At 41.7% G+C, this 26,537-nt stretch overlaps 1 protein-coding gene across 2 annotated transcripts; it reads left to right on the top strand.

The window, feature by feature from the left end:
• Positions 1–1,637: 1,637 nt before the first annotated feature.
• On the top strand, positions 1,638–24,546 carry LOC127387578 (cytochrome P450 2J4-like). 2 transcript variants are annotated; one of them, XR_007890162.1, is made up of 11 exons: positions 1,638–3,011; positions 4,248–4,410; positions 5,006–5,155; positions 6,723–6,883; positions 9,037–9,213; positions 10,519–10,660; positions 12,905–13,092; positions 13,766–13,907; positions 14,575–14,888; positions 23,422–23,501; positions 24,045–24,546. XR_007890162.1 is itself a non-coding variant. In XM_051626065.1 (9 exons), exons 1-9 carry the CDS (start codon positions 2,739–2,741, stop codon positions 14,751–14,753), a joined length of 1,575 nt encoding a protein of 524 aa, XP_051482025.1. In that variant the 5' UTR covers positions 1,638–2,738; the 3' UTR covers positions 14,754–15,762. The 2 variants fall into 2 exon arrangements, 1 of the variants encoding a protein (XP_051482025.1); XM_051626065.1 differs by lacking the exons at positions 23,422–23,501; positions 24,045–24,546 and having other exon boundaries at positions 14,575–15,762.
• Positions 24,547–26,537: the final 1,991 nt, after the last annotated feature.

Raw genomic sequence — 26,537 nt, 5'->3', positions numbered from 1 at the left:
ATGGCAGCCTTGGCTGCAGTGATCACAAGATGGTGGAGTGCAGGATCCTGTGTGGGAGGAACAGAATACCTAGCAGGACCAGAACCCTGGACTTCTGCAGGGCCAACTTTGGCCTCTTCAATCGTTAAGAGAAGTCCCATGGGACAGGGGACTAGATGGTAAAGGGGCTCAAGATAGTTAATCAACATTCAAAGACCACTTCTTCCAAGCTCAGGATCAGAGCATCCCAGTAGGTAGGAAATCAAATAAACAAGGAACTGCTGGGCAAACTCAAGTGGAAAAAGAGAATCTATGGATCGTGGAAGGAGGGGCTGGCCACTTGGGAGGAATATAGGACTGTTGTCAGAGGATGTAGGGAGGCAATACGGAAAGCTAAGGCCTCCTTGGGACTAAACCTTGCTAGTGAGGTCAAAGACAATAGAAAGGGCTTCTTCAAATACATTGCAGATAGAACTAACACTAGAGGCAATATAGGCCCACTGCTGAATGAGGTGGGTGCCCTGGTGACAGGATAGAAAGAAGGCAGAGGTACTGAATGCCTTCTTTGCCTCTGTCTTTACTGCTGCAAACTCTTCCCAGGGGCCCCAGATTCCTAAAGCCCCAGAAGAAGTCAGGATGAAGGAGGAGTTTGCTTTGGTAGATGAGGATTGGGTTAGGGATCAGTTAAGCAATCTGGACATCCATAAATCGATGGGTCCAGATGGAATACACCCACGGGTGCTGAGGGAACTGGTGGAGGTCATTGCTAGGCCACTCTCCATCATCTTTGGTAAGTCGTGGGCAACAGGAGAGGTGCCTGAGGACTGGAGGATAGCAAATGTCACTCCAGTCAACAAAAAGAGCAAGGAGTAGGACCCGGGTAACTGTAGACCACCTCCATCCCTGAAAAGATGATGGAACAGCTTATTCTTGGCACTATCTCAAGGCATATCAAGGATGAGGGGGTCATTAAAAGCAGTCAACATGGTTTTGCCAAGGGGAAGTAATTTTTTACCAACCTTACAGTCTTCTATGAGGAAGTAACTGGGTGATGATGGTAGGGCAGTAATGTGGTTTATCTTGATTTCAGTAGAGTATTTGACACTGTCTCCCACAGCATCTTCCTAAATAAACTGAGGAAGTGTGCTCTTGATGGTCAGGTAGTGAGGTGGATCATGAACTGGTTGAAAGGAAGAAGTCAGAGAGTTGTGGTCAATGGGACAGAATCTAGTTGGAGGTCTGTGACTAGTGGAGTCCCTCAGGGGTCGGCACTGGGACCAGTGCTGTTCAGTATTTTCATCAACGACCTGGATGAGGGAACAGAGTGTGCCCTCAGCAAGTCTGCTGATGACACTAAACTGGGAGGTGTGGCTGACACACCAGGAGGCTGTGCTGCCATTACAGGGAGACCTAGACAGGCTGGAGAGTTGGGTGGGGAGAAACTTGATGAAATTCAACAAGGGCAAGTGTAGAGTCTTGCATGTGGGGAAGAACAACCCCATGTACCAGTACAGGTTGGGGGCTGACCTGCTGGAGAGCAGTGTAGGAGAAAGGGACCTGGGGGTCCTGGTGGACAGGAGGATGACCCTGAGCCAGCAGTGTGCCCTTGTAGCCAAGAAGACCAATGGCATCCTGGGGTGCATTAGGAAGGGTGTGGTTAGTAAGTCAAGGGAGGTTCTCCTCTCCCTGTATTCTGCCTTGGTGAGGCCACATCTGGAATATTGTGTCCGGTTCTGGGTCCCTCAGTTCAAGAAGGACAGGGAACTGTTTGAAAAAGTCTAGCGCAGAGCCACGGAGATGATGAAGGGAGTGGAACATCTCCCTGATGAGGAAAGGCTGAGGGAGCTGGGTCTCTTTAGCTTGGAGAAGAGGAGACTGAGGGGCGACCTCATCAGTGTTTACAAATACTTTAAGGGCAAGTGTCTGGAGGACAGAGCCACGCTCTTCTCAGTGATGTCCAGTGATAGGACAAGGGGTAGTGGGTGCAAACAGGAGCGTAGGAGGTTCCATGTAAACATCAGAAAAACCTTCTTTCCTGTGAGAGTGACAGAGCACTGGAACAGGCTGCCCAGAGAGGCTGTGGAGTCTCCTTCACTGGAGACATTCAAAACCTGCCTGGACAAGTTCCTGTGTGATGTGCTCTAGGTGATCCTGCTCTGGCAGGGTGGTTGGACTGGATAATCTTTTGAGGTCCCTTCCAAGCCCTAAGATTCTGTGATTAAACAAAGTGAGATTAAATATTAAACCAGTTATGTTTCCAGTTAAATTTGAAAGCCTAACAAATTTTACTTTTTGTGTTAAGCTTTAGATACTCATGTGGGCTTTTAGCTTTTACCAGCCTTGCCATCACTGACTATATGTGTACGTGGAATATATACAGAACATTTTAAAGACTCCAAGATTTAATATCCACTTACATTTGCATGCTTAATTTGTATGTATGGCTATAGCTTTTCTAAAAGCATTCATGACGTATTTGTAGGAGCACGTACCATCCACAGTTGTTTCAGAAGATGAGATGGAGAGTGTATGTATAGAGATGTTTATCTACATCGCCTGGAAGATCTTGGCCATAATCTTTTGAGACACTGTTCCTACAAATCCTGTGATCCATATTTGATAAATATAATCTGAATGAGAAGAGGGAGAGGAGTATGCATCTATTAACTGTGCTTGAGCAGGAGATTGTAATGATTGGGATGAAAAGGGAGTGGTTGTTAATGAAGAGGGAGAGTTAGGGGTGGGGAATAGTTAATTACATGAAATATAAGCTCTTATGGAAAAACTGGTTGAGCAACCAGTCTTCATGGCTTCAACACACTATTTTCAATAAAGACAAGCTGGTAAAAGCAGCCTTTAAAATGTTGATAGTAGGTCAAGTTCTTACAGCCTTGGCTGTATTTTTTCTGATTGTGCGGTTTTTAAAGTTGCAACGAGTACGGAGACATCTTCCTCCTGGACCCATCCCTCTTCCAGTTTTGGGGACCTTGATACAGCTGAACTTTCAGTTTAATCGTGATGTCCTCATGAAGGTATTTATTCTCATATACTCCTGATTGTTTAAAAGTCTCTGTCATTTCCCCTTTTCTCGTGTTGTTTGCTATGTTAAAACATCCTCTCCCAAAACTATGTTGGTAATGTACTGGAATTGTTAACTGGCCACTTGATTTGGTTTGGAGCTGCTGGTTTGGTTGGCAAAGTAGGAAAAACTTACTGCAGCCTAAAGTAGTTTGCTGAGCTAAGAAAACTTGTGTTGGAAGTTCTCAGTGTGTGAAAACCATTGTGATGCTTAAACCCATCACCTTTTAACACTGAATTTGAGAAATTCTTGTGAAACTTGATATCCTTCTATCACCCCTTAAAATTACATTTGACAAATCAATATGAAAATTTATTTCCTTTAGAATTAAATATATTTCAGATAATATAGCAGATTTGCAGTTAGGGAAACGAAAAGCTATTTTAAAAAATTACTTTCACAGCATGGATTTTTATCTTTCTGAGCTCTGGCACTCTCTAGCTTGAGCAGTAGATAGATACTTAAGATGCACTATGTGTGTATATGCCTTTTCTGTTTCAGGATTAAAAAAACCCATGAACCTTTTGTTAGTTGTTTTTTGAGGAGTACTTCTGTGCACAGAGCCACCTGTGTTTTATTCTCTTGGTTCTTGCAGTGCTTTTAGGATCCTCAGCTGGCAACTCCAGCGGCTTCTGTCACTTTTTTGGACAAGGCATGCCCTTTTTTGTGACCGAAGGACAGGTTCAGACAAGAAGTAGGGACACTGTGAGACACATGGTTTTACTCAAGTTCCTGTACCTAAATATGCAAATGTTTGGGGGGAAAGATGAAAGTAATTGGTCCAGTCTCTACAAGCTAGTTACTCCTGACATTTCTGTGTTCCCTTTTTGCCATTCTGCCCTCACAAATTACAGCAACCTTCTTGAAATAAAATCATGCATAGAAAATACTCTTTATCACATTAATCATTGTGAACTGAGCCTTGGTTTATATAAAAAGTAATAAAAACTACCTGATATTTCTCAGCATAGATCTGTGACTCTCAAAAGCTGCAATTCTCAGTTGTTTCCAGTGAATACTGGGAAAGACATTCATGCTTTCTCACAGGTAAGTGTGATCTTGTGAGAAGGATGGAAAACATCGTTCCGCCTTAGAGCTGGTCCTGAAATCAGTGTAAAAACGGGTTCATCCTCTGTTTGCGGTATGTGGCATTTCAGCTGTGCGTTCCTGGCTTCTCTCCCTCCTGCAGATGGCAAAATATCATGGCAACATATACACCTTATGGTTTGGATGGACCCCAGTGGTCATACTGAATGGATTTCAAGCAGTTAAGGATGGTATGACCACGCACCCTGAAGATGTTTCTGGTAGACTAGTATCTCCTTTCTTCAGAGCTATGGCCAAAGGAAAAGGTAAGGGTTTCTAGCCACAAATATTGCACAGAAACATTTTCTTGACAAATTGCAGATCTTTTGTAGCTTGTAAGCACTTCCAAAGGTACCACAACAGTAAGGCTTGTCTGTGAGGATGCAGGTGAGTCACCTGCTTAGTATATGTTGTTTATTTCATGTGACGATATTTGTCACAAAGACCAAGTACTGAATTTTTCTGCCCCAAGGACAGGAACTTTTCTACCTGATTAGGGACAGTCAGAACTTTTTCCTTGTTTTCTCTTCATGAGAATCATTACCCTGGTCAGATGAACTCCAAGCTTTGAAGAGAGCAGGAGGCAAGCACTTGAGAAGTAACCAGAGCAGCAGCTGTCAAACTTTCTGAAATAACTGGTTGTCTTGGATCAAGCTTAATCCTTCAAGTAGTCTTACTGCCTGGTTGAGTTTGTTCATTGTAGCCCTGCTCACAGGCCTACATGCCACATCTGTTCCTGTACAGCTTTGTGTTCATAGGCAATGCAATAGTTTAATTCCATGGCTTAGTAAATCTTTTAATGTAGTCTCTGTCTATAACAGATATTAGCATGATAAAGAGCTCTTCCTTGGATACATGCAGGGATTATGTTGGCAACTGGTCACACCTGGAAGCAGCAGAGGAGGTTTGCACTGAGGACTCTGCGCACCCTTGGTCTGGGGAAAAGAGGTCTGGAGCATCGAGTTCAAGAAGAGGCCCGCTACCTGGTAGACTTCTTTGCAAGTATGAAAGGTATCTCTGCAGTAAAGACTGATTGACTTTTGTCATTAGTCTGATGTCTTTATAAACTTTTCTGTCCTGCTCTGAAATCAAGGGTAGGTTTTTTTGCCACAAGAGAGTTTGCAGGGTCTTAGTGTCTATGTGGAATGGAGTGAAAATGTAAAGACCTCAGTCCTGTGTTTTCAAACCCAGTGGGAGACTATTCTTGTTCAGAGTTCTTTACAAAACTACTAAAATTGGGAAGGAAGACTGAAGCTTTTTTATTGTTTATACCACAGAATGCTTAAAGTGACGAGTGATCTCTGAAGATGGTCTAGTCCAATCCCTTCTCAAAGAAGGGTCAGTCAGAGCAGGTTTGCTATGGCTGAGTCCAGTTGGATTTTAAATATTGGCAAGAATGGAAACCTTACCATCTCACTGGGTAACCTGTTCCAGTAACCTGTTCAATCAACCCTACAGTGAGAAAGTTTCTTGTATTTAGGCAGAATTTACCATATTTCAGTTTTTGCCCATTGCCTCACTAGATACCACTGAGAAAGTCTAGCTCTGTGTTCTTTATTCTACTCCATCAGGATTTTTACGCGTTTAAGATACCTCCCTTCTCCAGACTAAAAAGTCCCAAATCTCCCAGCCTCTCTTGCATCAGATGTTCAGATCCCTTAATTGTCCTTGTGTAACAACTTAATATTCTAGGCTTTTCTTTCCTACACACATGATCACATCTCAGTTTCTCCTACTTCTTCAACCATGAGATTGGGCTGGATTTCGTTACTTTTAATAGATCTGATGCTAGCCACAGCCTGTCCTGACTTACTGTGCCTTTGCATAATGATCAGTATTGGGAAATCCAGTTCACATGCTCCTGACTGAACTGATCAGGGTAAAATATTGTAATGAAGACAAGATTCTAGTTGCTGCTTTACAGAGTGCATACAAATGCTGTTAAAAGACTTAATTAATCAGCATTGATGATGTCCCTATATCTTTATTAGCCAGCACCATATGTGAACCAGCAATTTGAGGCAAAGAAGGCCAATATCATTCTTGGCTGCACTAGGAAAGGCACTGCCAGCAGATCAAGACAGCTGATCCTTCCCCTCTGATCAGCACTGGTGAGATTCATCTGGAGCACTGGGCCCAGTTCTGGGCTCCCTAGTCCGAGAGAGACATCAACACACTGGAACAAGTTGAGCAAAGGGCCACAAGGACAGTTCTCTCATTAGATTTCCTTTGACCACAGTGTTTTCAGTAATTACCATGCTTGAGACCTATTTTTAATTTGCCAGACAGCAAACTTGGATATATATATATATATAAAAATATTTTTTTTTTCTTACCTCTAAATTTGCTCTATCATATTACAAAATATTTTGCACCTTTGGCATCTCTTTAGGATGCCACATATTCCTGGAATTATGGGATTGCACCATAGTTGGAAATAATTGGTTTGATACTAATGATTACTGCTTCTCTGTGAAATTCAGTGCTGTGTTGAAAGTTCTTTGGGGAACCTATACTCTTAATTTCACTGAAGGAGAAGACAAGACATTAACAGTTACATTTATTATTATGGTTGCAGGCAAACCCCTGGATCCTTCTTTTCCTCTCATTCATTCCGTCTCAAATGTAATTTGTGCTGTTGTTTTTGGACATCGCTTCTCTAGAGAGGATGAAACCTTCCATGAACTGATTAGAGCCACAGAGCGTCTATTCAAATTTGGAGGCAGCCTTGTTCATCATGTAAGTGAACAATGTGTAGTCTTTTTCTGAGTAAGACAGAAAGTGAGAAATGCAGAGTCAAGAGACAGGTGTTAGGCAGAAATTCCTGCCTTGGGGTATCATGATTGTTTGTTAATACACGTCAGGTCCGAAAGTGTGATTCACATGCTAAGTTTAGACACTGTTTTATACACAGTCAACAGAGAGAAGAATGATTCAAATACCTAAGTGTTTTGCCTGTGGCTACGTATCTCCAGTTCCTCTATAAGAAGTGGAGACTTGAGGACTTACTAGATAAACTCCACACCTTCACCCTGAGCAGCTCCAGACACAGGCAGCAGAAGACAGGAAGTGCTAAACCAGCAAATATACCTGTAAGCTTAGCAATCAATGAGCCCTTGCACAGAAATGTATTCAAAGTTACCCAGGAGTTCTGGTTACAATTCTTCTTCTAAAGTTGTCCCATACATCCTATGCAGTAGGCTGCCAATATAAAACACACAAGTAATCCCTGTAGTGCAGAGTTTTATCCCACATCCCATGGAGCATTCTTCTCACTGAGTTCTGATCAGATTCCCTTTTCCTTAGCCTGGCTTTTGTCCTCTCGAGTTGTGTGTAGTGGTGGAAGGCAAGACCTGCTTTTGGGATAGAGAATATAACTCCTTCCTATTCTAGCTTTGTTTTAGTCCAGTGAATAAGACACTGTTCTGGGAAACAAGGATAGGGATTCAGACCATTCTGGGGTGGGCTGCAATCTTCCCACTTCCTGGATGGAAAGGATGCTCAGTATTATGTAAAAAGTGGACATCGCTGGGTCCACATCCCCATTTCTTAACTGGGTTCCATGCTGCCAGGCACTGAATTGGGAGAACGTTGTGGAGAGGGCCCCTCCAGAAATGGAGGAGGATTTTTGGCAGAAGCAGCTGCCAGGAATGTGAATGGACTCAGTTCCTGTCTTGAACATTAACAGCTAAATTCCACTTACAGTTCAGGTGTCATGGTAGCTGGAAAGTGCATTTGAGAGTAGGAACACATGTAATCTAACCATATATGACTTGTCAGACCACAGCTGTATGTAGGGCTTCTGAACACATTTTGAAAGAAGAAAATAGTTCCAGAGATGGAACTAAACAAAAAAGACGAAGTTCTATATGAATTTACCAAGGGCTGGACTATGATAAGTCAATGATTAATTGATAATTGGATATCTGACAATAAGAACTGATTTTCCAAAAAGACATTCTATCTCATTCAGCCAAACTCTAGTGAACAACTACTAACATGCTTTCTGCAGGATAATTAAGAGAGTTCAAGAAGAGCTCAGCAAAATGAAGATTGAGAAATGATAAAACTTCTTCCAATAAATAAATCATGGAGTTACTATTCCAGCAGAAAAATATCTATTAAGAGAAAATAGATTGCAGATACAAGAACAATGTATACAAGTTACACAGGCATAAATACAGGCTGAAAATCAGAATTAACTTTTTAGCTATCAGGAAGCAGTCATTCTTAGGCAAGATTTTCCCAAACAGTAAGAGAGGATAAAATTAATCTGGTTGTGACAGCTAATCCCTTCTTCTTTTCTAGAGGACATCACTCAGAAATGTCAGGTAGCTGTTTCTCAGCTTTTATGGGTTTCAGATGTTTCAGGTGTTGTTGAGGACTGTTGAGAGGTGGATCAGTAGAGAGTGCTTCGGTGGTTACTCAGTCTGTGTACCAGCCCCTGGTAGCTTTCCCTTGCCTTGGGTTTAATCAACTGCTTTTGCACATCCTGGCAAGGACAGTTTGTAACAGCTTTGTTTCTTCCTTTCCTGTATTTTCCACTGGAGGGCAGGATCATACTTTTCAAATACCTGAATACAGTTCATTGTAATTGAATATATGAATTGAATAAATGAATACAGTTCATTGTAATGATTATCACTCTCATTTGGCTTTTGGTTGAGCTGAAAGCCTGTGGAACCCTGCATCTTACCATCAACACAGCTAGAAATTATATGGTGTCCTGTTTCACAACTTGAAAACAGAAGCATAGCCTTTCTCAAGAGTATTTTACTAACGATGCCAAACCCACATGCTAACATGAATATTGCCTTCTCTCTTTAGTAGGCCTAAAATGCATTTTCTAGTGATAGAGATTTTGTGGTACCTCTTGTGTGTCACTCCTGCAGCTGTATGAAATCTTCCCCTGGCTGATGTGCCATCTCCCTGGCCCTCACAAGACTGCATTGGCTTGCTATAATGTCCTGAGCTCTTTTACAAGGAGAGAGATCAGAATGCACATAGAGCGTGGGATACCAGATGAGCAGGAGGATTTCATTGACTTTTACCTGGATCACATTGAAAAAGTAAGTATTGTTCTGTGTGATCATACATTCATGGGGAGCAAGGTGAAATGGACCACTAAATCATCCAGTCTTAAACTCTTCTATCACAATCTTTTTACTTTTCATAGATAACCTAATGTGAAAATCCAGGAACCAGGGACTTGCTAAATCCTTTCTTATTCTTGGTAGGCCACAGCACCTTGCAATCCTTTTGTTAAATGGCAGGTTAATATACTGCATTTTTTCTCATTGGCACAAGCTACAGAGTGATTTAAGGCCTCAAGGAAAGAGCTGCGTAAGCTGTGAGTTGGGACATATGTCTCCTTTTTCTAGACCTTACCAGTATCACTTTGTCTGAATCTCTTGAGAATTAGATCCCCTCCCTAGCCCCTGAATTAGGAGCTGTTCTTCCCCTCTGTAACTCCTTTTGCTTCCACTTAAACACTCTTCCTTTCTCCCTTCTCTTCTCCACTGCAGCAGGTCATAATCCTGCTCCTGTTCTGCTTGGTGATAGGAAGAAAAAGGAGAAAGAGGAGAAATTGACAAGATGAGACTGGTGTTCCTGGGGGATGACAAGGCAAGAGTGGCTCAGAGAACCGAACAAGAGATCCATATATCTTTTTTAAAAATTGAACTGTCTGCAGTAGTTATGCAGAGGCAATATAAAAATACAACAGGGAAAAACATCCTTCCCAATTTCCAGTTGCTCCACTGGCAAAAGAAAGGTTCAAGACATGGGAGCATAAGCTCCCTAATGTAGACAATGAATTCCCCAAAACATAACAATATTCTTTCACAGTTTCAGCATATACATACATGTCCTCCCACTTTGTAAAACTCCAGAGCAGCTGTGCATGTGTGATTGTGGCCTTGTAGTGGAGAAGAAGTCTGAACATCACAGGTTGAGAACTTTTGACAGCCCAGTGTTCGTTACCTCGTCACTGTATTGCTTGGTAGAATATGTGATAGAATATGACTTGAGGCATGAAGAATGACATGCTGGTACACATCTTCAGGAGAACTTTTACTTACGAAACACTCTAAATGTACCACTATTTGCACAATTAAGCCAGCAATCCCTTTCTGTGGAGAATGTGCCCTTTAGCTTAATGATTAAGTGTGGAGTAAGCATGGCTTGTCTATTTGTGAAACATAAGCTTTTCATATTGATCATCTTTGGTGTCTAATAGTGTTTATCAGTCTCTCTGCATTGTACTATAGGCTGGACACACTGTAGCTTGGAACCAGTGATAAAATCATGTTGAACCCTTTTCTGGTTTTCCTAACTTTCATGTATAAACTTCTATGTCTTCTTAAAATTTTCAGTCCAAAAACGAACCCATGTCGACTTTCAATGAAGACAACATGGTTTATTCTATAAATGACCTTTTCTTGGGTGGGTCAGAGACAACAAGCACTACTTTGAACTGGGGCCTGCTCTACATGGTGGCCAATCCAGACATCCAAGGTAAGCAGATAAGCACATCACAAATACCTGTGATGAAGTAGAACAGCCAAGGCTTAATGTCTTCATGGATCAGAGACTATTCCTAGATACTGGTATATGGCTAGTGGCACATGGACCTTTTGTACTGGTAGATCTGCACTGAGCAGTGTTGGTAGATCCAGAGCTCCTGTATCCAGGCTCTTACAGCAGTCAGAGGCATAAGACAGTTCCCAGAAAGAGTTAACAGTCTGGGAAGTATGCATATGTGTAGGAGGTGCTGATTGAGATGGAACTTGAGGTCTTTGGGGAATGGAGGCTTGTGGTGGGGCAGTCAATGGAGTAAGAGGATTAGAGCTGCTGTTTGGGAAGCCAGAGGGTTAGCACACATAATCCTTGAAGGAATAGTGGTAACTGTTGCAGCTGTTGATGCGGTGCTAATGGTACTTCAAGAAACTGAGTTGGGTTTTGTCTTAGTGATGGCTGAAAATAATGAACCAGAAATGGTATATGATAGTAGGGATGTCGCTCTTCCAAACTTGGATCAATTCTGCTTTGTATTTGCTAGTATCAGTGGTGGGGGCTCCAGGGAGTCCTGCCCTTCTTTTATGCTCTGTAGGTCACAGAAGTAGTAAAGATAATCACGTAAAGGTCTACAGGCCACTTAGACTTTATTTTTGTCCATCAGTCCATTTACGATCCCAAGGTATCAGGGTGTCTGTTTAATCTGTGATTAACTCTGTGACATATTTGAGTTTCTTGCAATAGAAATTATTCCAGTTGGGAGGGGAATTTGATGGCTCGTCTGTTATGTCTATGTATATTTAAGAAGTTTATTTTTAAGTCCAGCTTTTAAATAACCATCAATCACTTTCCTAGAGCACTAAATGAAAACCAGAGAAATATTGATCTTTTATGCTGGATAACAGAAATCTCATTGTTAGATAGCAGAATATGTGCAAATACCCAGAGAACAGGAGAAAGAGATGGAGGAAAGAGATGAAGAAAAAATTGCTCAATTTATAGCTGTCAAACAAGAAGCTCTGCTTCATCTCATATCGCTGCATGTTTATTATCACCAAATGTAATTAAGGTTATGAAAGTGCTGAGACACCTAAATAATTATAATTATCTAAACATAATACCTTGCACATACTTGGAAAAGCAGAGTGTGTGCAGAATCATCCTTCTGGGCTTCTTGAATCACACGTTGCATCCAGGCTTTCATAGTGAACTGACCCCAGTATATCTTTTCTCATTTAATTCCCATATGGAAAAATTTGGCTTTTTGCCCAGTCACTGAATTGGGTTGTTTATATTCTCTAAACTACTGGAACAGAGAGAGAGGGATGTTTATGCAGTGATCAGTCACTTCAAACTACTGGATCCTGAAGGAGTCTTGCTTGATTTTTGCAAGCGAGCTCTTCATAGAAGGAAATTTACTTAAAAATCTTTCTTGATATACATTTTGAATTCTGTAAGGTGCTTGAATATTTGTTGTCAGGGTGTACCTAACACAGTTTTGTGAAGGACTGCTGGCAGCTACTGGGCAGGCTTGATATGCATGAGCACAAACTGATCAATGCAGAATGGGCTTCCTTGCGTCTTAGTGTTGCTTTGAAGAGCCTGGAAAAAGACAGGATCATTTGTTTAAGGTATTGTTATTATGTGTGCACTGCCCCTCTTGAAGTTTACAAATCAAATTTTATACTTTTGTTAATGCTCTCAGCACTTCCGTGCGATAAGTCATTTAAATCTTGCTATTCTTGATCAAAAGGCAAGCACCAAGAAACAGATCCAGTTTTTTAAAGGTATTTGGACATTGTTCTAGTTGGTGTTGCTTCAGGACCATGATTTTAAATAGGAATCAGGCTTTTAAGGCCCAGATTCACCTTGCTTAAATTCCAGAGAGCTGTGAGCTTAGTGGTTCTCAGGCACCCAGCCAAAAGAAAAGCAGAAAGATAAATCATTTATCTCTTGTATTTATGTGTTAGTAAGGCAACTCTTTAAAAGTTTTGAATCTTTGAGCAACAAATGTCTTTTTGTAATCTACAGTCAAATAAGTTCAGACCCAGAAGCAGAGCTCACATATGTTTAAGCTGTTGGAAAATCCTGCTACTTTTAATTTTCTTTATAAAAGATACATATGTTTTAAAAATTGCTTTTGTTGCTGTCCTCATAGTTTTAAATGGGAAATTCTTTGAAAATGGAATTACTGAAAACACTTGATGTATTTTTCCACCTGCAATGGTGAATCTTTCTCCACAGAGAAAGTGCAGAAGGAGTTGGATGCTGTTCTGGGTCCTTCCCAGTTAATCTGCTATGAGGATCGGAGGGAGCTGCCCTACACGAACGCTGTGATCCACGAGATCCAGCGCTTCAGCAACATTGTCTCGGTTGGCATGCCCCGAAGGTGTGTGAGGAACACCACCTTGCTTGGCTTTCCCCTCAGAAAGGTACAGACACAGTTCCTCAGTTGCTACAGACCTTTCCTGCATAAGTAGAGCAAGCTGCAGATTAAAATCTGTTTGTGCCAGGGTCTTCTCAATATCAGTGTGGCTGGATACCCCATGGTCACAGGCTGAATGGGAACAAGGGCAAGAAGCCCATCTGCCAGGCTGAGCTGAGTGACATAGCTCTTCGGAGAGCATTATCAGGAGTGAAAGATGCCACAGGATGGAAGAGGGGATTTAACAAGTGTTTCTACAAACCAGTGAAAACAGAACCTTAGAGATTGATACTTACATGTTGATTTGTGCTGATATGGCATTGGAAGGATGTCTGACTGTATTTTTGCCTGCAGAAAGCCTTTAAAAGATCCAGAGAAAAGCATGAAGGTTTGCAGCTAGCTTTCATCATAGACTAAATCACAGAAACTTCTAGTGTTAGAAGTGAAAATGGGTTTGGTACAAATAAAGTTTTTGGTCTGTACTGACACAGCCACTTCCACTGTCAAGCTTGAGCTGACATTCTGAAATGAAAAGACTCATGTTCCTCACAGTTCCTACTGGGAACATGAACCTACCAGCACACAAGGCTGAACTCTGAAAGTGAGCTAAGACAGATATCACTTAGAAGGTTCTGACTGCTGGGGCAGGACTGACAGTTAACTTAGTGTTCTCCTTTCAGGGCACTGTAGTTTTTCCAAATATTGCTTCAACATTGTATGACCCAGAGCAGTGGGAAACACCTCGGAAGTTCAACCCTGGTCACTTTCTGGATGAAGATGGAAACTTTGTGAGCCGAGAAGCCTTTTTACCATTCTCAATAGGTAAACAGACTGGCAGCACAAACATTGGTGCTCTGAATGGGGACTGTACAATTAAGATGTCTATTAAAAACCTGTTGGTCATTTATTTTAAACCTCTCTGTGTAAAACAGTTACAGAATCAACAAGATTATTTTCAGTAACATTTCCCAATCCAACTATAAACATCTGTTCTACTGAACAAATAGTAACATGGAAAATTGAGAGATCTTCTGACTAAAGTATACATCTAACCCTATTTTTGGAAGGATATTCTCTTGTAGTGATTATGTTTATTGATTTGGGGCATACATTTCAACACCAGACATACATTTGGAAAGTACTTGCAAGCAGCTGTGCCGATGCTTTATGCATACAAAACTGGAGCACATCTCCCTGAAAGAGTAATTCCTTTGCCTTCATTTACACGATTGAATAAATTCCTTTAAAGTTGTCAGCCTAATGAAGAAGAGGTTTTTGAGGTGACTGAAGTGAAACTGAACAGTTACCTATAGCTGCAAATACGATTCTTTAAAGGAATAATTACATTAAGTTTTGTGTCACTGACTTCATTAAGTCCTAAAGAAATTCCAGATTCAACAGAAATGCCTTGACTTTGTGTGAGGATGGATAAGATTGCTTTTGAGGTCAGGGTATTTCACTCACTGTCCTTCCCTGGCTCCTTCTGCAGGGCACCGTGTGTGTTTGGGGGAGCATCTAGCAAGGACCGAGCTCTTCATTTTCTTTGCCAACCTGCTGCGGGCCTTCACCTTCCGGCTGCCAGAGGGGGTGACAGAGATCAGCACGGAGCCCATTCTGGGGGGCACGCTGCAGCCCCACCCCTACAGGCTCTGTGCCATTCCACGCTAGGGTGGACATGTGCAGTATGTCACAGACCATCAGCAGTCTTACTTACCTGCGTGAATGTATGTCTTGAGACTTTATAATGTCTTTCTCTCTATGATATGAATTTCTGCTCCAAAAGCCACCTTGTGTCCGCAGCAGGTAAATTTGCTCAGACCCTGTTAGCTTTTGAAGGTTATTTTTTCTTCTTTGGGTAAAAGTTCTTTTGATCTGGAGCACACCATCATCCTCAGCCATACTGCCATCACACAGTTGTTGTCTGGCCTGGCAGATTTAAATCTGGTACTTGAGCAAATGACAAAATTGACTGGCAGACGTAGAAAATTAATTCATTATCTCTGAGCTATCCTGTTTTCAAAAGTAACGGAGATTGGAAAAAACATACCTGGAAAATTTTGCCTCTTTATATTGCTGTTATCACTCATAACATTTCAGTCAACTTTTTGTCAATGGTCACTAGTAAAAGATGTGAAGGAAAAATAAGCAACTAGTTTTATTTATGGATGACAATTTCTAGGTATGACCCAGCAGAACAAGTACATGGCATCTTTAAAACTGCAGAGGATAATTGGTGTGAGTCCAGCCGAGAAAAGGTACAGGCTGAAAGTTGGTTACAGAGTGAAGATACAGAAAGATAGGGGTTTTTTAATTATTATTATTTTTAGGGCAGATGCTTGTAATATTTTAAAATTCTGCCAAGTTTATTTTTGGAAAGTCCTTTCTAACAGAGCAACTGTTTACTCCTGTGAGTTAGCTCCTGTTGGGATTGGCACTGGGTGGTTGCAAGGAGCTCCTCCAAGGAAAATTTTGGGTTGAGGAGCCTGCTGGAATTAAAGCTGATAGCAAATTGAAAAATATACACGGAAAAGACCACAGATACATTTTAAACACCTCAGAAGTTCAGCTGTATACCTGAAGCTAGAAAGGCTTGTCATATACACAAAATAATGGTGAAATTCAGTGAGAGAGCCTGTAATAGCAGAAAAGGGAAAAAATAAAATTGTTCCTGTGGTGATGACTATAAATTTATTTATATTGTCTGGAAAAGACTTGTGAAATGTGAGTGAACTTGTCCTTCATTAGTACTCCTGTTTCTGTGGGAGAGGATAGGACAGCTAAACAGCCGGTTATCTATTAGATCAGCTGCCACTAGATGGCGGCTGCTGTGTGATTGAGATTAGTTTGGGCCATGAATCACAAATTTAGACCTGCCTCATTATTTCTAATTCAATAGCTGATGGAACACAGCATCAAAATAGTAACCACTTGATATTTAGCTGTTATTAAATTAAATGGCAGAATGAGACTTGTGAAATATGGTAGATCATGTCCTGACATTTTATTTGACAGAAAACTGTGTGCCCTCTTAAAACCTGATGTCGAAGCCTCTGTGGATTTTCATGTGTGCACAGACAGATAAGGCAGAAAACACTGTGATCTGGGGACGTTGGAGCTGTCACTGCTTGCTAAAAATAAAGCTGCAAGCACCAGTGGCATTACAAGCATTAACATAATTGCAGTGTGATGCTGTCACTCCTGATGACCACATGCTTACCCAGATATCCTTCCTAAAGGGAAGCTCATAAATTGCTCTGAGATGGAAGCTTGCCCAGGAAGACTTTTATGTAGCTGGGGCAAGATGAGTTCCCTGAACCCAAAACAGTGGCCATAACCACCACTTGTCTGGATGCTCAAGAGGAGACACGTGGGGCGCTTCAGGAGAAAACTACATGTCATACGTGGGCAGGTTATTTGTGCGTGTGTGGTCTGTCTGTGACAGGAGCTGCTCGTTGGTGATTTTTAATCCACTGTGCACAGATGTCTGGGCCATGAGAGCCCTGCACACGAGGTGTGGCAGCAGGACATCAGCAGGAGGCTCACTGCCAGGAGACAGGAGAGTTGCATTTCTGAGCCTTTTGCATTTCTGTTCTTGCCTGCCCTATTTAAAAGAGATTCACTTTAGCTCATGTTCTAATAAAGCCTGGTCTTTTTTACCTTTTAAAGCCTGGCTACTGTTGCCACAGAAGGACAAGAAAGCTGAGAGCAGCTTTGGGAGGAGCCCAGCGGCCACTCCCATGTTCCATGTGGACTTTTTCAGCCTTCACTGCCTGATGTCTCCTCCGTCAGCTGCTGAGCCATGTCGCTCCAGGGCTGTTGGCCTTAAGGGGTGTCTTGGAGCTCTCCACCATGTCCTTCAGTCCTCTCTCTTCTCTTGTTTATTGCGTCTACATTATTTCTTATGGCTTGCTTGGGCTCCATTTTTGGGACAGATGAGAAGGATTGGTGCCCTCTTTGTCCTCTGTATCATGGATGGTAATGAGCCTGCCAGTGTCTGTCCACAGCTCAGTTTGTTGCTCCCACATCATCACCTTTTCTGCTCCCTCTGTACTGGCTGAGGTTAGCTGCTTTTAGCCTGTAAAGCTGATTGTACTTTGGTGCCTGATTTCTTGGCATGGGGCCCCATGTAGAGGTCCGCTGTTCTCCTGGATTGTCACATCAGTACAGCTCAGCCTCTAGCTTGCACCTTTTAGAGCACACTTAAAAATTAAAATCCTTGTAGATCAAATATTGAACAGTGATTCAGCACCAAGACTTTTGAACTGGCAGTAAATGCCCTTGCTCAGGGAGCAGAAGCCAACTCAGCCCTTCAGGAGCCTGCCCTGGTGGAGCAGCTATCCCAGGTAGGGTTTTGCCCTCCTGCAGGGGAGCTTCTTCCTGACAACGAAGTTAACTCTTGCAAAGCCAGCACAGATGTTTCTACTCTGCACTGTGCTGCATCTGCAGGAAAAAAATAACTTCCCCACCTGTGAGAAGCATTCTCTGATAACAGGGAGAGAAACGTGGCTCCTATAAAAGGAGAAGGGCAAGGAGTAGAGTAAGGTGGAGTTACTGAATAGAAACTCCCACATTAGTAAGGACACAATTATCCCTTGTTTCTTTGAGCCTTGACAGACATATCCCAGTGTTGTCATGGTGTCAGATGCACAACTTAAAGCAAATGCTTCTGCCTTGTCTCATTCTTTGAGGGGTCTGCCAATGTCTGTTGAGATGAAGATGAAAATTTCAATGTCTAGAACTTCTAGATGTGTTACCTGGCAGATTTGCTCTGTGTATTTTTACAGTTTATACACAAAGCAAATATGAGTCATAAAGAATAAAAATTCTGTTTTTCAGTAGCATAATGAGGACCAATGAATGTGCTGATTTTTTAAAACCTGCAGTACATCACGAAATTTCTCCAGCAGATGGACAATTTAATGCCTCTTTTGGCTTTGGTTGTCAATGAAAATGGCAATAGCGATCCATAGGCCAATACATTCAACACCCCTGATGTTCATGAAAGATTTCTGTCTAGGAATAAGAGGTTAGAAAATAACTAAATAATTGTGATGTTTTCAAACTGGCTCTGCTGATTCATCCTAGGGCACAGTATCCATCTCAGAGCTATTAACAATTATCTATGAGAGACTCTGGAGGATGGGAAAAGGTCAAATATCTGCTTGTCTTCAGAGGGTAAGAGATGTTGCAGTGCTCTAAATCAGCCAGCCTGATTGCACTTCTCAGAATATCTGGGAAAAATAATCCAATTGTAAGCACTGGGAGGAAAACAGAAAGCCAGAGTGTCGAAATTCAAGTTTGATGTCCTGAGCTAAAACATTTTCTTTAGATTTTATTGAATAAAAGATTTAATAGGAAAAAGAGAAAATTTTCATTAAGAAATTTCTGAGAGGGTTTATTTGAAACTGTGTTTATCCATTTAGGTCATCAGCCTAAAAAAATCCCAGTGAGCTGGATTGATTTGAAATAATATTTCAGGATTTGGTGCATCTTTTTTCTTAGTGAAAACTTTATGAACTTGTCCTAATATCTGTGAAGAAATCTCAGTGTGTGGTATTTTTAGCCAACACTCCAAGAACTATTTATTTGCTGTCCTGCAGTGTGACATTCTAATATTAAAGGAATAACAATAATAATGTTGCAGCACTTCCTCTGAATAGCTTATGAGATGCAGCAGATGAGACATGGAATGAGATGATAATATAAGTATATTCTGGGGTCAGCTGGTGATATGATGATATTCTACAAGGAATGCATTTTAAGGACCATTACAGAGAAAATGAAACATTTTGGACTGGTTTGTATTATATTATTTTTGAAATAACTTTTTTGAATGCTATAAACATGTTTATTCCAATGATGCAGTCATGTGAGCATAGGCCTTGTATGTTCATCTTGGCTTGACATCTGTAAGCTATAGATGACTCTAGTTGGTCAGGTAAGGCCAGCAGCTTCTAGCCCACTTTGGGCAGTGTTAGGCAGGGATGAATATCACAGCTACCACCCTCCACTAATACTGAGGGCTTCAGTAGCTTCAGCACTCTCGGACAATAATCAGTATCACAGAGAAAGGCAGATCATTTCTGCAGTTTAACTGATGTTTCAAGCTTTAAGACTGCTGAATTACGGGAGCTGCAGGCAGAGCTGCTCCCTGACACTGTTGTGGCACTGGCCTGAGTCAGGGCAGAGAAAGGACACATCTTTGCAGCAGTTCCCTCTTAAGATGTCTAGCCCTAATGCATGCATGTGGTCTGCAGGTAAGGGAAATTGTCCCTGGATAACATTCAGCCTGCTCAAGAAGCACATCAACAGTTGCTAGAGAGAGTGCTGGTTAATTCAGCATAGACAGAGTGTGAATTCTGCAGGAGGTGACCCAATTTTAGTATTTCAGAAGTGCATCCTCCGAGGAGCCAGGCAGAGGGCAGCAAAGCTCTCTCCGAACGGGCTGTGGCTGCGTCGCTGTTAGTAGCTTAGCGAGAGCGAGCTGTGAAGGAACCAGTTCCACCAGGGCACGCTGGAGTTCATTAACTTGTTCGTTTGCCATCAGCAGGAGACTGGTTGAGGATGAGATTCAAATGCTACGGTACACTGGCCTTAATAGACTTACTGGGTGTTTTGGTAGAAAACAGTATGGGCAGGGTTTCTTGGTTGCTACATACATGGGTGTTACTCACCAGGAACATGCTCTTCTGCCCTGTGATCAAGGTAGCATTCTCTGTACTTAGTATCTCTCCCACATGAGGGGATGAAATTTACTGGGGAAGCTTCCACTGGGTGTCTTGCATTAATGCTCATTTTCTCTAGGTAAGATGGTGGCATTAGACCAGGCCCAGATGTTGGAAAAGCAAAGTAATGATACAGCTTGAAATGTGGGAGTTAAATCCACAAAGCTTAGAAGCAAAATGTTTGTTCCATTTACCCTGTCTCTCTCCTTTCCTTGCTGTTAAGTACTGCCAAGAGAAATAGAAAACTCTGCTATAATTAAAAAAAGAACCACCAAAGACCCATCAAAACCACAACAAAACAGAAGATACCTAATAGAATAATTCTGGCTTTTGTTTGTGAGTTTTAGCTTATGGATAATTTTTATCCAGCTTTGCAGAAGACCTTCTGCAGAAGGGGAGTCAGTTAGGACTGAAAATTACTTGCCTCTCCTCTTTGTGGTGTGTTTGACAGGATACTTAACACAGAGCTGACCAAGATTATTCTCCTTGAACACCACAGTTGTTTGATTGAAGAAAGCCCTGTACTCCTATACTCCGTGAATCTGAACTGTAGAAAATGTCTCAAGAGATGAACCTGATGCACTTAATGAACAGAGAAGACTTGTATTTCCATCCTTCTCTGTCTGAAGGATGTGTTGAGCACTGACTTCTCTGGTGGTTTACACTTTAAGCACAGATGTTGGAAAGGTGTTGGAAGGATGTTGGAAACAGGTGATGGTTTCTTCAATTCCTTCAGTGGTGGTAACACTGAAATGAACAGGAAAGCAAACTGATCAACACACGGCTCAGAGGCTGGTGCTATCAGTGGAGTTTTGGGTTCTGTGACAATGGGAATGTTTACATGGCAATTGGCCTGCTGGCCAAAGATGGAGCAGAACTATCACAAAGGGGGAAAAGGTTTCTTGGCCAGGAGTTGGTGGAGCTTATTGAGAGGGCTTTAAACTAGGTTTGAATGTGGAAGGGGATAAACCAGGCCTGGAGGTGACATGCCAAGGTCAGGGGTGGAATGGGTAGCCCAGCTCAAGTGCATCTATACCGATGTACACGGCATGGGAAACAAACAAGAGGACTGGATGTTAGGAAGAACTTTGTCACCAAAAGGGTTATCAGGCATTGGAACAGGCTGCCCAGAGCTGTGGTGGAGTTGTCATCTCTAGAGGTATTTAAGAGTCATATTGACATAGTACTTAGGGATATGGTTTAGTTAAGGACTTGTCAGTGTTGGGTTAACGGATGGACTCAATGATCTCAAGGATCTTTTCCAACCAAGGTCATTCTGTGATTCTGTGAAAGAAGATTCCATGCTAAGGACTGGTCACAAGAAGTGTGATCTGTTGTTATTGTTAAGAATTTTCTTATGGCTGTCTGTCTGCAGCAACCTGTGTCACTCCCCATGGACATGTGTTTGCGCATTGTGTCATGAACACCTGCTTTGTTATCTGTGCATAGTGACATCTCCAGGCTTTAGAATAGTCTGGATTTAAGGCTGTCCATGGTCTTGCATTAATCTCTTTCTAGACTTGCATGATGAGACCTGCTGAAAGTTCACTGCTGCTTGATGACATGTGCGAGATCCCCACGGGCAGGATGGATGTTGCTAATGGCAAAGCTTGACCTCAATTCCTCTGCACCCTTGTCGCCCTGTGGGTGTGTTCAGAATGATTGCATCATCAAAACATGCACAGAATCAAATACTGCCTGACTGATGTATCCATAGCATTTCTCGTGGCATCCTCATTGTATTGTTTGAATATCACACAAAAGAGAGCAACTAAATCTTCCCAGCTCTAGGTACCATCACCCTGATTTTACTAATGATGAAATAGTCCTTGTAGCTCCAATGGCAACACTGACCATCAGCCTTGTGTACTGCATCGCCTAAGCTTAATGCCCGAATCTTTCAGCAGCTTTAGCATGTATTAACATTTGTGTAGCAAAATAAATAAAATAGATAAAATAAAATATTTGTATTCAAAGCACAACTGCAGTAGCTGTGTGTTTTGAGTACAACAAGCTCCTCCAGACCTGAGCTTTGAAGGCTGAAGACACGCATCAGTTAAGTGAATGGATAATTGGCAATCCCCGCATCTAAAGGGTAGGAACTGGGACTTGCCCAGCAGTACACAGGTATGCAGTGAGCAGTCAGCTCTCAAAAATGGTTTTCTGTTGGGTTTTCTTGCTATTCTGTCTTTTCAAGACAGCATCAGAACTCACCATCAGAGAGATGAAGCCTGAGACAACAGACAGAGCTTTCAGTAATCCCGATCTGTTCACACCACTGTGCTGTGCGTGACGTGTCACATAATTAAAGATTGCAGCCACACTAAGGTCTGAGCTGAGCATTACCATGGGAAAACCAATATTTTTTTCTTGGAGATTGCTGTCCACCTTTCACTGGACTGGAAAAGTAAATTCAAACTGACATGTGGAATCATTCAGTTAGCTTGAAATTAAAATATGCTGGGATGCTCCATCCCTACATATGCAGCTCGTGTTGCTTGCTTTAAAACAGATATACTGGGATCTAAAACTGTCTTATGGTGCTCAGCTGGCAAGTATTTATTTTGTGTTCTTTTAGCCTCATGATCTACCATTTCTGTGCTTTTGTTCAACCATTGGTTGAAGTACAGAGTTCTTGAAGGCTTGAGCTAAAAACCAAAGAACAAACCCTGGCTTTGAAAAGAGCATAAAAAGCTTTCAGTTATTTGAAAACTTTTTAAATCATTGTTTTGAACAGTTTTGAACAGTTAGATGTTAATTCTGTTTATAAAAGCATTTTCATTATTGGTTCAAATTACAGATGAGGTTTTCCTAAACAGAAAGCAATGTTTTCAGTGTTTGGCACTATCTGTTTGTGATTCCAGTTCTCATTTGGTCATGCAGCTCTCTCCTTTAAATCCATAAACTGAACACCACAAGGATCTCTGGGGGCAAAATATTGACTTATTAAAAGCACTAAGAAACGTGTCATCAAATTGTGATCACGTTGCTTAGAATATTTTGCCTTAATACAGATCAGATGGGGTATATTTGAAGAGTAAGATCTGCCATGCTGGATAAATTTGCTTGCAACAGGATTAATGACATTCTCTTCAGCCTGGTACCTTTTATTAAAATGGGTGAGGAGAAGATGAGTGGTAAAAGAAGGGTATGTGTGATGCACATACTTAACAGGGGTTAAATCTCTGTAGGAAGAACTAGCAGACAAAACCTCTGGCCTTCACATTGCTGCTGGCATATTTTTTTTTAAGCAGACAAATGGAGAAAACAAGCTATGAAATGTGAACAAACAGCACCCACTGACCTTGCATTGTGTCTAATTGTACAGTTTCCGGAGTGATAATATGCAAATATGCAAATACAAACTCTCCTGTTGTTTCGTCTCCTGGTTTCTGAAAGAGCAAAGTAGTCAGTGTGATCTTGTGAAGGCAGACAGGAAAATACCAGGTGCAATAGCATAAGAAATTATTCTACTGTTTTAATAAGTATTTAATAGGAGAGAGAAGGACATATTGCTTAGTAACAAAGCCTGTGAGGCTCATAGGTCAGTTAAGAGATCTTGTTCTTTCTATTTACTAACGGAATTTTTTCTAACTTGTCTTTTCCGGGAGCTGATCCAGCTCAAACAGGTTGTAAATCTGCGGCATATCTTCACTTTGGAGAGGTCCCACTGACTGAAATTCGAGCTGAGGTGAGACACTTGGCTACTAACTATGCCAAACAAGCTGCCATGTGAGCTCTGCCTTTTTTCTGGAAAGTCACAGTGAATGGAATGGGTGAGATGGCTTTTCTGTAGAAACTGCCCAGAAATACTCAACTATCCTTCTCTGTGCTGGTCCCTGTTGTTTCCAGCACTGCTGTGTAAACATTAGCAGTCTGCTAGAGCAGAGTGTGTCTGGCTGTGCTGGCAGGATGGAGTGGTGTGAAAAGCAAGAAAAATGAAAGTGAGGGCAAATACCTGAGGCAGAAGGACAAGATCTGAGAAATGCATCTGAAGGCTTCATAGAGATTTTGAGGAGAGGTAGCTGATCTTTCAAGAATGTATCCTGAGGTTCTTTGCAAGCTGAGTGGATTTTCCAGTTTGTGAAATGATTTATAAGATCTTCTGAAAAAAAAAATAAATTCCTAAAGCAAATAAGCCTGGAAGAAATTGCTTTCCCTGCTCCCTATTTTCTTCCAACTGTACAACAGTTCTTTAGCCACTGAGGGCAGCTCTTTTCTCCTCTGTCCCCAGGGCCAGAACTGCAACCTTGTGCTGTCCCGTGCATGTTTGACATCCCCACTCTGTGCCGTAAATCCTCACTCCAGCTGTCGCATGAAACTGGAGGCTGTAGAGGAGCCGACAGGGATGATATGTGAAAGTGATGGATGTTTAGGATGATGTGTATTGTTTCCTGTGGTAGAAGGTGGCTTTCCTGGCTTATGTGAGAGACTCTGAGGCCTCTCTCAGCAGTATTAATGCAATCAATGCATTATAGGAGGAGCAGCTGTTTTGATCTCAAGCTGTTTTGACCTCCATCCCTTTTAACTCAACCCCCATGGATCATTTTCTGGGGACAAGGACCTCCCTGGATATCAGTACTGTAATGCACAAGAATGACATAATTGGAACAATAAATAAAAATGATATCTTTTGTCTTTTTTTTTTCTTGCTTAAGTTTGAGATGTGTCCATGCCTTGCAATTATTTCTTGTACAATCAATTGAAGAACTTGTGACTGAAGGACTGCATTTTATTTGCCAGTATAAACTGCTAATCTCTTGCATGTTTATTTGTTTTATAGTACCAATGGCTGCCACCCAACTTACCCTTTGATCCATACATAATTGTCAAATGCTGAAAGCTGCTGACCATGCTTCAATCTTTCTTGAAAGTTACAGTAGCTGAGTTGCTACAGGTGCTGGAAGTCATTTTCTGAAAGCAGGTGCTGGGTGGCAAAGCCATAAGCAGCATTGTCTGAGGGCTTTCTTCCACAGGAGATTCGGATCAATGTGGGAGGCATTGATGAGAGGTGTCCCTCCCTCAGGCAACTGGCAGAAAAGCAACAAAGAACCACCACAGAGACAGATGCTGAGAGAGAAGGCAGATTAACAGGGCTTGTTGGGGCACAGTCCTGGCTGGAAGATCAACTGTGAAGGGAATTTCTTGCCACACACAGTGTGTAACCCTCAGTCTCCCTGTTCTCTTCATATTAGTATATCACAGTGCAAGTCCTCATCATTCAGCATTCCTTGGAAGCAAGAAGAAAGGCTTCCCTGAACAGGGGAGAAAGGCATGAGTCAGACTGCTGGCCACTGCACGTTATACATGGCTTATTGTCACGTTGCTCCTTTAGCACAACAGATGTCCCGTTAGCAACACAATGCAGTTAATGCAATCCTTCAAAAGGTTGCTGTCCCTGCCACCCTGCTGGGGATGGAGGGTTATTCAGCTTCTGTGCTACTGCTTGTTTTTCATTTAAGATATATAAAATCAAATACCTAAATGTCACCTAAATCTTTCTCCCAAGTATTTTTGGAGGCTTATTTAGTTTGCTAAGTCAACCTCTCAAACCTGAAATGTTATAGAAAATAGCCCTGCTTGAGAAAAAGGCTGTGAGAAATGGTCTAATTGAAGACTCTGAACTGACAATCACAATTTCAGGTTTGGTCTTCTGGTTACAAGTCATCCTGACCCTCTGCCACCTATGTGGCTGCTTTATCTCAGTTTTCCCTTGGTTTCTACCTCCTTTTGCTTGACTTCAGTTTGCCTCACCCTAATTAAAGGCTTTGGAGTGTTGTAAATATCTGACTACAAAGGTTTTACAATGGGAATTGTAAGATGGAGATAAGTAATTGGGTTGGTACAGCTTCAATTATCTGCACTAATGTGGGATAATGTATTGCTACAAGTTGAATGTAGTAATTAGATTACATTATTGGGTCACATTGATTCTGCCTTTCATGTTTTGCATTTAAATTCCAACCAGGTAAATTTAGGGGCATTAATACTTGTCTGATTAACAATTCTGCTCCGTTACACGTTTTAAATATAAAGAATTCTGTAGTGCTGTATAATTTCTTGCCTTCATATGTAGGAACAGGTATCTTTGCCTTGACAGATCTACAGTGTAGGTAATAGTGATAAAGCACCCTGAGATGCTTGGCAGAGTGTGAACTAAAGAAAGGAAATAACTGCTTATTTTTAGTATTGTATGAAGTACATTGGAGTTACAGGTCAGTGTTTATACCTTAAGGTGTTTGGTTTGGTTTATTTAATGCTGGTATAGAATAATTCACATTGTTAGCTCGTGGATGTCCTCATTTTGAATGTATGAATTGTTTAAAGACAAAGACATGCTGGGCGTCATATCAGTCTTTTGCAACCTCTGTTATCTTGTTTATTCACCACTGTACATGATTGCAATCTTTTCACCCTTTCTTTGTCTCCAAGCTGCTTCTCATTTTGCAACCACTGGTACACACACCTGCATCTTTTTAAAATTGTGCTTCTTCTCCATGTTGTTACTCCCTTTGAGCTTTATCTTGCATATGGCTTTTCTGGAAGCTGTGACGTTTTTTATGACTGTGTTGTTGGGGTCAGAGGGCCACATTTCTGCCTTTGTTGTTCTGGACACGTATCTACCAATCTTGTTATCTGCAGTCAATCTGCTGCAGAATGTGCCAAGAGTGAAACACTTACCTGTGGTGTTCCCTGCTGCAGAAGTTGGATCTAACCATCCTATCTC

This window comes from Apus apus, chromosome 8 (assembly GCF_020740795.1).
Source record: "Apus apus isolate bApuApu2 chromosome 8, bApuApu2.pri.cur, whole genome shotgun sequence".
Classification (NCBI taxonomy): Eukaryota; Metazoa; Chordata; class Aves; order Apodiformes; family Apodidae; genus Apus; species Apus apus.
Note: the sequence above shows the minus strand (reverse complement) of the source record. Positions and strands in the feature narration are given on the sequence as shown.

Excerpts from the sequence above, each read along its gene's own strand:
- LOC127387578 (XM_051626065.1), top strand. The coding sequence starts at position 2,739 with ATGAAATATAAGCTCTTATGGAAAAACTGGTTGAGCAACCAGTCTTCA. Across the intron at positions 6,884-9,036 it reads GAGGCAGCCTTGTTCATCAT|CTGTATGAAATCTTCCCCTG; the intron begins GTAAGTGAACAA and ends TCACTCCTGCAG. Across the intron at positions 9,214-10,518 it reads ACCTGGATCACATTGAAAAA|TCCAAAAACGAACCCATGTC; the intron begins GTAAGTATTGTT and ends TAAAATTTTCAG.